The sequence below is a fragment of the Asparagus officinalis genome, chromosome 4, assembly GCF_001876935.1.
Source record: "Asparagus officinalis chromosome 4, Aspof.V1, whole genome shotgun sequence".
Taxonomy (NCBI): Eukaryota; Viridiplantae; Streptophyta; class Magnoliopsida; order Asparagales; family Asparagaceae; genus Asparagus; species Asparagus officinalis.
The window spans coordinates 13,808,481-13,819,748 of record NC_033797.1 but is presented as its reverse complement, the minus strand read 5'-3'; the positions used below and the strand labels follow the sequence as shown (position 1 = coordinate 13,819,748).

At 34.1% G+C, this 11,268-nt stretch overlaps 1 protein-coding gene across 2 annotated transcripts; it reads left to right on the top strand.

Annotated features, from left to right (window-relative positions):
• Nucleotides 646-10,966, top strand: LOC109836684 (ras-related protein RHN1-like). 2 transcript variants are annotated; one of them, XM_020404660.1, is made up of 8 exons: nt 646-839; nt 923-1,000; nt 1,084-1,251; nt 1,331-1,379; nt 1,810-1,883; nt 8,574-8,667; nt 9,795-9,895; nt 10,664-10,966. In XM_020404660.1, exons 1-7 carry the CDS (start codon nt 801-803, stop codon nt 9,893-9,895), a joined length of 603 nt encoding a protein of 200 aa, XP_020260249.1. In that variant the 5' UTR covers nt 646-800; the 3' UTR covers nt 10,664-10,966. The 2 variants fall into 2 exon arrangements, with proteins under 2 accessions (XP_020260249.1, XP_020260250.1); XM_020404661.1 differs by lacking the exon at nt 10,664-10,966 and adding an exon at nt 10,093-10,160.

Below are 11,268 nucleotides of genomic sequence, written 5' to 3'. Positions count from 1 at the left end.
TTATCAAAATACTCCACTTCACAAAATTATTCCTATTTATCACACTAAAATATCCCACTAGCTAAAAAATATTTTACTTTAACAATTATTTCACTTGGCGTGGAAATGTCCCAATTGACGAAGACCTCCTAAGATCCCATTCTTTTTAAACTTGAAGTCTACTTATCACTACTCATTAGGGATTCTAAATCATATCCGCATCTGAGGAAATATCCATAACCGTATCTGTTAGGTTGCGAATATAAATAATCAAATCTATAACGATAGGATATGGTTACGAATATGGTTTTATAGTGAAATATCCAGACCCACATCCAAAATTCATGAATACATATTTGTCATAATGTTATAATAGTTTTAATCCTAAGCGTATAGATTTTAGGTTAATTTTGATGATCAATGTGTCTTATATAACGAACATATTATTGAACTCACTTGTATCGCATGAACAATATTTTTTAATTTTATCTAGTTATTTTTTATCTGGTATAGAGATGTAACCTAAACTACAAACAGATGAACTACGGTGAAGGGACGCAGTTTCCACTACAAACTATTCACCCGTATTATGCAAGTCAAGGACAAAACCGTCATTTCAAGCGGACAAATACAAACACGTCAACCCCAACAGGGCTTTGGACTTCTAATTAACAACGAAGCAATCCCTCTTTCGTTTTCATCCCTCTCCCTTCAATTCTCCGTCTTCCCAATTCTTCGAAAGTTAATTCACAGAGGGGGGGAAAACATATCACAATTCAGAACCCAAACTCCTCACTCGAATCGATCCGTCGATCTCTCCGATGGCCACGATCGGCAACAGCAATCTCAATGCCAAGCTCGTAAGTCGACCTCTCACCTTTCCCCCCCCAAAAAAAAAAAATTTAACAGCTGAAATTCTACATCAAATCTTTGAAAATTCTAGGTTTTGTTGGGGGATATGGGAGCGGGGAAGTCCAGCCTCGTGTTGCGATTCGTTAAGGGCCAGTTCCTTGAATTCCAGGTGAAAAAGCTGGAATCTTTATGGCGTGCCTGGGTAGGTTTGGAGTAGGGTTTTGATCTGAATTAGGGTTTTCTTGGCCGCAGGAATCGACAATTGGAGCCGCGTTCTTCTCGCAGACGTTGGCGGTGAACGATGCGACGGTGAAGTTCGAGATTTGGGACACTGCGGGTCAAGAGAGGTACCATAGCTTGGCGCCTATGTATTATAGAGGAGCTGCTGCTGCTGTTATTGTGTATGATATTACTAGCGCGGTGAGATTAGTGTGAATTTTTGGCCTTGAGGTTGTAATTAAAATTTGGGATTGTTTCTCATGGTGTATTTGGATTGCAGGAGTCGTTTGAGAGAGCTAAGAAGTGGGTGCAAGAGCTACAGAAGCAAGGTTTGTGCGGTGTTTTAGTCCTAACATAGTTTGAAAATTCTGTTAGAACTTCATTAAGTTGAAGATATTGTAACTAGCGATTGTGTTGGAGAATACGTTTGAAATGCACGCGAGCAATTATTGCATGGGGTAGAAGCTTTAGGATGGTTTTAATGATGACACCATTAAGTAAGTTGAGTAACTAACAGCAACAATTAACATGAGGCTATAAGTAGTAACCATTTTGGTCAATGACTGAGTGAATTATTTTGGTCACTGTTGAGAATAGAAAGCAAAAGATCACCAGATATCACCTTCGTAGTGAAGTGCAGATGGATGTATTTCAGAATATCCTTTGTTTTTAAACTTTGAATAGGAGATGTTTTAGATTGTATTTTCTCTTTCTTTCTTTGTTTTGATGAGGAACATCGGAATAATGTATTGGTTTTAGGTAATCCAAACATGGTTACTGCTCTTGCTGGAAATAAAGCTGATTTGGAAGAGAAAAGGAAGGTGGAAACTGAGGCAAGTATTATCTATCTGTTCCATATTTTATTTCCTGCGACTTAGTTTATTTGTTTGTTTCTAGTTCAAACTTGTTAGTTTCTCCTTGTGGGTAATGTCTTGGATAATTATCCAGTTTTATACTGTGCTCACTGCTCATGTATTTTGTTGCATCTCTGAATATACCCTAATATCACGAGGACAACTGTACAACCTAAGTTCAATAAAAATTCCATACTGCTGTGATAAGTTGCACAAGGTCCACAATCATTGAGGTATTGCTACTCAGTGCAACTCGCACCAGCAATAAAAAACACTTTGACGGATAATAAATTTAGGAGTGATACGTATTGAATATTTTCTACTTATTTCTATGTAATTTTTTTTCTATGTGTAGACATCTATATGATTATCATTTCTGATTAAGTATATTCAAATACTATCAAGTCTAATCGGCATTAAGGATTTGACTTCGTCAGTGGGACTAGTATTTTCTTACTTTTGAAGGGTATAAAATGATGAAGATTGATGTGTCACGTCTCATTACATTATACTATTCAATCGAAGTATGATATATCTATTTAAGTGGCAAGAATGAGGCCTTCTGCCTAATAGCATGCCTATCAACTATCTATTATGACAAATGGGATAAGGTATTAATGAGTATAGAGCACCATATGGTGTACTGTTACTTCACTACTAACTGATAGTGTCAACTTACTCTTTGATGGGTATCATCCTCTTTATCTTTTGATGCGTGCTGCATGTTAGATAACACATCTTCATGCTTATGATGCTTTCCACTTTGCGAATCTATTCTGTTTCAGCAGGCCAGACAATGATGTGCACAAAAGGTTATATTCTAAGTCGCATGGATACGGGTGGGGGTACAGATACAGTAATGTGTATGGGACATGACAAATTAGTAAAATATAGGGTATGGGGAGACGATTGAAACACAGGAGCCAAAATCATATTTATGAACAAGATATGCGAACAACCCTTTGAACTCAATAGTTCTGAACTGAATATGGCTTGAAACTAATCTGACCTCGGCCGAGAAGTGCATGACAAGTGTGTTAAGTTAAAACATGTATTGTATAATTGAGTACTTGTTTGAATATGCATACATTCGAGGAGTTTCCAAGAATTGTTGTGTACGGGTATGTGTACGGGACGTGCCTGAAAGTACCCTAGAGGGGGGGGGGGGGAATAGAGTATTTGCTAATCTAATCTGATATTGATGCCAAATTAAAACTTATTAACTAATATATTCTAACAAAATGATATACAATGAGATATGTAAGGATATACAATTAAACAATGAGCGATATAAACAAGGAGTATAAGATATGAACAATAAGAGCAACAAATGCAAACACAAAGAAATTGATCACGGAGTTCGGTCGACCTACGACCTACGTCTCCGCTCCTCACCCTCGAGGAGAATTTCCACTATCTCAAATAAATCAACTACACAATCGGTTTTCCAAGTTCACCGAAAACTTTTACAACTCTCACAATTACAATCACACAACACACTTCTCTAAGTGTTGGCCTAGCTCACCGTCATCAAGTGCTCGGAATTACAACCTCGTCCTAGGATTTACTACCAACGTCACTCCTCTTGGAATTGACCCCGTCCACTCCTCTAAGTGTCCTTGTGTATTACAATGTGTTTCACAATTATAAGTTCAAATAAATGATTTTGTTCTCTAATACAAATGAGAACGAAAATGAAAACTCACTCAATAATCACACCCACAACCTAATTTATACTATATCTGAAAATACTCAAGCTCAAGTGGTTGTGTGTGAAACAATGAGTAAAAACGAAATCAAATTCAATTTAATCTAGCACATATATATAAGAATCAAAATGAAAGCAAGCTAGATAAATGAGTTTAGAAAAACTTCTCTAAACTAGTGAGAAAAGAAGATTTGAGGATAAACTCCTCAAAGATGAAATTTCGATTCTCCTCCTTGCAAACTCTTTTGCATAAACCAAAAACACACTTTAAACTCTAAAAACAAACTCCCAAAATCTTAGTTTAAACACCCATGAAAGAAAAATAAAGCTTGGGGGCAATATATATAATCTCTCAATCAAAGCAGCCCACAAACTAGCCGTTACTATGCTTCTGACCGTTGATCGGTCGATCGAAACTTTGCGTCGGTCGACTGATAGGCTAAAACTTTCAAAAGGCTAAAAATTCATCTGCTTAGTCGATTGATGTATGTATCGGTCGACTGATCGGTCGATTGAAAACACTGTTCAGTCGACTGAAAACATGCACGACAGATTCTAAAATTTTACGTATCTGGTTTTCTAAATTCAATTAAAAATAGAATATCAACTCCAAAAATCCTGAAATTTTGAGAAATGTTTCTACACATCTAATACTATTATAAAAATGTGTTGGTATGTTAAAATATTTCTTTCAAAAATGCCCTCCAAATCACATACATGCATCCATAAAACACATACATATACATGCATACATTCTTAATAATGACATAACTCTCTTATTAATTATCCATTAATATTAACTTTTATTTTTTGTAACCCCTACACTAATCCAATATTAATGTTATCATAAAAAATTTGCATACATATAAACACATACATATACATGCATATATTCTTAATAATGACATAACTCTCTTATTAATTGTCCACTAATATTAACTTCTATTTTTTGTAACCCCTCCACTAATCCAATATTAATGTTATCATAAATTTTTTAAGATTGTAAGTTGTATTTGACATAATAGCTGAGAATTGAATGCACACACATATGACAAACTAATAATATACGTTTTAATTTGCAAACAAAGTGTCAACTTAAAATGCTTACATGCATACATTCTTAATAATGGCATAACTCTCCTATTAATTGTTCACTAATATTAACTTTTATTTTTTTAACCCCTCCACTTAAAACGCACATATGACAAACTAATAATATACGTTTCAATTTGCAAACAAAGTGTCAACTTAAAATACCATTAGTGCATGCATTCATGCATACTTGAAATGAGAGTTACATTTTCAATTGTAGTTTTTATTTAAGTGGCAATTACATTTGACTGTTACGGAATCCAAAGAGCATGCTTCTATTTATTTATCATAATAGCCCTTACTTGCAACCTATATAAATTTACTCATTTGATGATTTAGATTTACACTCACCATTTACAACCCTAACAGCATCCTATAGTCACCCCATGGTTTTACTAAGATATTATTTGGATGATACAAGCTCGCCAGTGAAAATATTATCCCTTCAGAAGCACTGTTATAAATAGCGGTAAATAGCCCCGCAATAGCGACGTTAATAGCGTTAGCGGTCCCTTTCTGCGACGCTATCGCCCGTTACGCTATCGCGCAGTAGCGGTGACATATTACGGAATATATTTGTTCGCAAAAACAGCCAATAGTATGTCATAACGGTAAATAGTAAGCGATTGCATTTAAAATTTGTTTTTTGACTGCTATTTAAAAACGGTTTGAGGCTTATTTTTTTAAAATTAAACTCAACCCTTGACCATTTTATTCTACCGTCTCCTGTGATTTTTAGCATACTCCCGTCACCTCTCATAGCCTCTGGCACCTACCTTGATACTTTCTCTCACCTCATTCATCGTGAGCTCCTCTTAGGACAGTCCTGTCACCGCTAAGCTCTTCTTCTCGAAGACGACGACTTTTTGACTCCTCCAGTCATCTTCGGTATTACGTGATGGTTACATATCTATTTCATGTTTAGGATCTCTTTAAATCATCTCTTCGGTATTACGTGATGGTTACATATCTATTTCATGTTTAGGATCTCTTTAAATCATCCAATATGTATTTTTAGATTTCTTATATATTTTTTTTAATTTGTTTTTAGGATTTATACATATCTAAATTAGACCGCTATTTGTCTTTGTGTTTTTTACCGTTATTTTGCCGTAATAGCCCGAAATAGCCTTAGCGATACCTCACCGCTATGCAACGTTATCCGCTATCGATAACCTTGTCCTCAGAAGAGATAACGACAAAGGGGGTGAAGACGATTGAAGTTATGCTGAGGAAGTATTGAGCTTTACTCAGATCATACTTTATACTGATGTGATTTTTAGACTGACGGCTATATGTGGATTAAGGATACGATTGATACAAAAAAATGTGGAGAATTCGAATTGAGTCTAAAGTTTAAGGTCTATTTTTTTTAGGGGGGGGTAATGAACTTTTTTCTATTTCTATAATTATTACTATGTACTTAATTGTGATTTGAGAGAAATATTGTATTATCCACGAACTTAGTAGATATATTTTTTATAGCATGTTACTAATTATATGATAATAGAAGAGAGAGAAGGTGAAAGTCAGAAATTTATTTTATTATAATGGATTAGCAAAAATAAAGATAATTAATATAAACTGGAATAACATGTCACACTTAACATAAAAGTAAAGAACAAACTTGGAATTTTTGTCTTTTGGGTAAATTTTTTTATATAATAAGTATATTATAACCTCCCTAATGTTAAAACTATATTCTAAATTTGAACATAAAACTACCAGTAGTTATTAAATGTCATTCATTATCTTAAATTATAAAGTAAATAAAACTATGTCTTTTAAGATTAAAAAAAAGTATATCATTTGGGTATTCCATGATTTGTCAATGTTCACAAAATAACCCTAAATTTTTTCACAAACAACCATGGATCTTCATAATTTTCACAAAGACCATTGAAATTTCATATATTTATAGAAAAATTCTAAAACTTCATAATTTTTTACAGACAAACCCCTATATAGTTCAAAACTTAAATCTTAAGAAGATTGAAAGAAGTATATGATCCAAATTGTAAAAAAAAATACAAATAAGTCCTCAAATGTTGTTATAATTACATTCAAAATGAAACTCTTCCATTAATTAAATAATGACAAATAAGTCCTCAAATGTTGTTATAATTACATTCAAAATGAAACTCTTCCATTAATTAAATAATGAATTATGTAAAGTATTAGAATGTTGTTATAATTACATTCAAAATGAAACTCTTCCATTAATTAAATAATGAATTATGTAAAGTATTAGAACATAAAACAAATATGTCCACGTGCAACGCACGTGCACTATACTAGTAAAGATAAACATGCTAGAGAAAGAATTTCTAAAATATCACTTCTTATTTGTGAGAACTATCTGTTTTTAAACAGATATTCTAGATTCTAAAAACTGCTGAAAAACTTGATTTTATAAAATTAATTTAACATAGTAAATCAACTCCAAAAATGATAAAACTTTGAGAAATATTTATAAATATGAAATAGAACATGTTAGAAAAAGAATTTCTCAAATTGTATTTCCCATTTGTGAAAACTTATTTATTTTGCAAGCTATTAAAAAATGCGAAAATGTTAAAACTTGATTTTGATGAAATTTCTTCAAACAAGTTTTGAAACACTTTAAAATAGATTAATAGACTTGAGGAAAGATATAAAATAGTGTAATCAAGTCTTTAATCCGTAAATATGTTATTTTCCCAAAAACGTATAATACGATAAAACGAAACGTGTATGTGTGTAGTTTGAGCTTTAAAATATAAACACTTAAAGTAAACTTCTAAACTACAAACAATATACCCAAGACAATGATCTCTCGTTGAAGATCGATCTTGGAAGCGGGAATAAAGCTTGATTATGTGTTGACTTAAACGCATAGCTTCATTCCTATTTCCTCCAACCTCCAAAAGGATGTGATCGTGTAGGCGCAAGTCGAACCAACCTCCGCCTGAGAATACTTGTGTAGATTACCTAACAAAATAAATACAAACACACGACACACGATGTTAGGAATTGTTTGTTAATCATCAAAACTAGATTAGACAATAGGCTCATAAACATGAGACCTAACAGTGCCGGGTAGGGTATGGCTTCATAATAGAAATACACATGCAACATAGGTTATATTATTATCAACTGAGGATCCATCATTATTTTCTATAGGGAATGTGGTGGGTCGTAAACTCTTCCCTGGTTTCATTGAAAAGTTTTGTCAACTAAACAAAGGAAGATAAAACTTGTAAAGGAAAAATCATCATGCATCATTGCTTGCTCTGTGTTGTATGTTCAAACTTTGACTTTTGAAACATCGCTTTCAACTTCCTGAATGACGTGCTTTCCAATTTGAGAGTGTTGCTGCAAGTTTTTTTTTCATTGATGTAATATAACATGATGTGTATGTTAGTCAGAAAATTGTTGTCTATGTTTTGCTGAACTGCTTTCGTTTACATAATGCTCTACTGAAGTATTATTATAGTTGAAGGCTTGATGCATCTATCAATCCATGATTTCACAACACCTGTGATAGACAATGCTTAGTTGTTGAGTTCCTATAATATGCACGTGGTGATGCTTACTTTCATTTAGAAAATGCATTGACTGTTCTGTATCATGTTGTTATATTGCATTAAATTGTGCCTCTTAACTCCTGTTGGGTAATTGATGCTACTAGAACGTTGACCTTTTAATTTGTTTTGCATACTTCTCATGCATGCATCTAGTTTATTTTATGCTGCACAATTTACTATGTTTGGCAATGATTGGGACATCTGGTTGTTGTCAATTGGTTGTACAGTGGTAGGATGAAAATGAAACAAATCTTGCATGTGTTATTTTGTGGTTATTATTTTTTGCTGATATCTGTGCTGCAGGAAGCACGCAAGTATGCTGATGAAAATGGTCTCTTTTTCATGGAAACTTCTGCCAAGACAGCCATAAACGTGAATGACATATTTTATGAAATAGGTAATATTTGAAATTCACCTTGTTTACATGCTGGGAAAGTAGTATTTTGATGCAGATATAGCTACTTTAATTTTCACCTTCGACCGGTCTGGAACTTCACTGTTGTAGATGCTGTCTGTAACATATTATTACTCCCTTCAGTATTTTAATTATAAAGAGGCTGGGCTATAAAGCACGACTCAAAAGTCAAAACTTTACAATCCAATCAAATTTAACACAAAACTCTCTTCGGTAAAACTTGAAAATGCGATGCTGTAAGTAGACTTGGAGTTTTTGGTCATGCAATTCACGGCATAAAAACAGAAAAAGATCTCTTGAGTGGACTTTTTTTTGTTGGCTTATTGGCCCAAGCAATAATCATGCTGTTGGGTTGGTTGCTTCAAATTATGCAGCATATATTGGATTGTTTTGGTAGGTAACTCCATGTGTTTTACCATTTTTGTGCAAAAAGGTAGGAACTGTTAAACCAAGAAAAATGTTAAAAGTGGGTGATCTTAAGTTCCATTATAAGTATCAACTGGTCCTCCGTCATCAGGAAGGTCGAGTTTGTCCTTCCAAAAAATGAAATGATGTTTCCTCTGGCAGCTGCTTTTGCACCCTTTTTAACGGAACATATAATCGGTTCCTGTAACTTGCTGCTTGCTGTCCGTAGCCAAGAGAGAAAAGTTATCTTCTCATATCTTAATACACTTCTAATGAATAATTGTTATATCATGTGAAGAAGCACTATGGTGCAAAGGAAAATGTTGCAAAAAAAAAGTACCAGTGTAATAAACTTCAAGGAAGGCCTTTCTGGATGGTGGTTTAGAATTTTATCATGGTTTTAAAGCAGTGTTGGTACAATGAATGCTCACGGTGGGGCTAGGAGAAGAATAAGATATTTGGACTTGTGATTTATTCATCTTGAATGAATTTGTGTACAATTGTTTGAACTTCACCCAAGTTATCTATGCTAAGTGCATTAGGGAGTACTTAACATCGGTACAGATTTTTACCAATGCGATCTCAGAAGTTTGAAGCCTTCTATCATATTTCTGAATCAAAGCTTATGCGAGGACCTTTATTTCCTTCATTTTCTTTGAAATTTTGTGATTCTGAAACCCCCCTTCCTCATTTTGTGCTTGCAGCGAGAAGGTTACCTCGTGCTCAGCCAGCTCAGCAACCAACAGGGATGGTCCTCGACAGACCTGCTGAGCAAACACGAAGTTCAGCATGCTGTTCTTCTTAGGTAATTATGCTACTGAATGATGCACCCTTTTTTTTTTTGAACTATTTATTTATTATTTACTTCATTGTTTTGAGTCCACTTTTCCCTCTTCTTCCTGGTGTTTAAGTGAAAGGCAAATATTTCATCTGCTTTTCCCTTTTTTCTCTTAATGGATAATGTGAATGTTTATTTAACAAACATGAAACTTGTTAAATCAGCAAAACATACATGCTGATGATAGTATGCAAAAGATACGGAGTCCAAGTGGTTAAGGAATCTGGCCCGCCCTTCCATTTTCCGAATATTTGTTGCGGACAAATTTTCTAAACCAACCTATTTGGACTTTTATTCCCAAAAAACGACCCCATTCAAAAATAATTGCAAAAACCGACCTGGTTTCAGCCTCAGTGCTGAAACCAGGTCGGTTTTTGAAAAAAACTCTCTGAAACTTCACGGGAGTTGAACTCCCGTGAAGTTTCGTAGTTCAAAAAACTTCACGGGAGTTCAACTCCCGTGAAGTTTCGGAGAGTTTTTTTCAAAAACCGACCTGGTTTCAGCGCTGAGGCTGAAACCAGGTTGGTTTCTCTAAATAAATGTGAAACGGGTCTTTTTTTGGGAATAAAAGTCCAAATAGGTTGGTTTTGAAAATTTGTCCTATTTGTTGCAGTAATTTAATACTTATTGTAGACATTGTGGCGCCTCAGATTTTCTATTTTATCATAATAAAAAACACATGATTCCCCAACAGAAGCCGTTGTTACCTCATAATGTTAAAAATGTATTTGGCAGGATACTTGTTCTTCGAATACTTGAATAGCAAGTTGAATGGCTGGAGGACCTTGGTGTTGGTAAGTTGTGAAGTGAAAACTGGGAAGCTTTGTGTAAATGCACTTCTCTGTTGTTTCTCTCTCTTTGTGGCGTTTGTAAATGAGTATGTACTTATCTCATAATAAATATTTGTCTTTTGCTATTACCAAATTGTCTACGTCTTACCTATATACATTTTTTATGGTTGAGATGTTAAATGAAAGGATGATGTGTACTTAATCTTCCTTCCAATAGTCTGAATGACCAAAATTGTTTCATTTGCTATTATCATTATCATCGTTATTGAAGCTCATACCGTAGTTTGTATTAGACTACTTCCAAAGTCATGGGAACAGATTACTCTGGTATTTTAGGTATGATACTGGTTTATGTGTTTTAAAACCTTGGACTTGTTATTGTCGTTTCCACGCTTTTGCTTATGGTGGATTGATTTCTTGTACTATTAAACCATATATAGATCAAATTCCTACGTAGGTTATTGCAATTTATGTATCTATTTTTACCGTTTGTTTTCTTTTAGCTGGACTTGCAGTTGCAAGTAGGCTGGTATGATAATTTCATTTGCT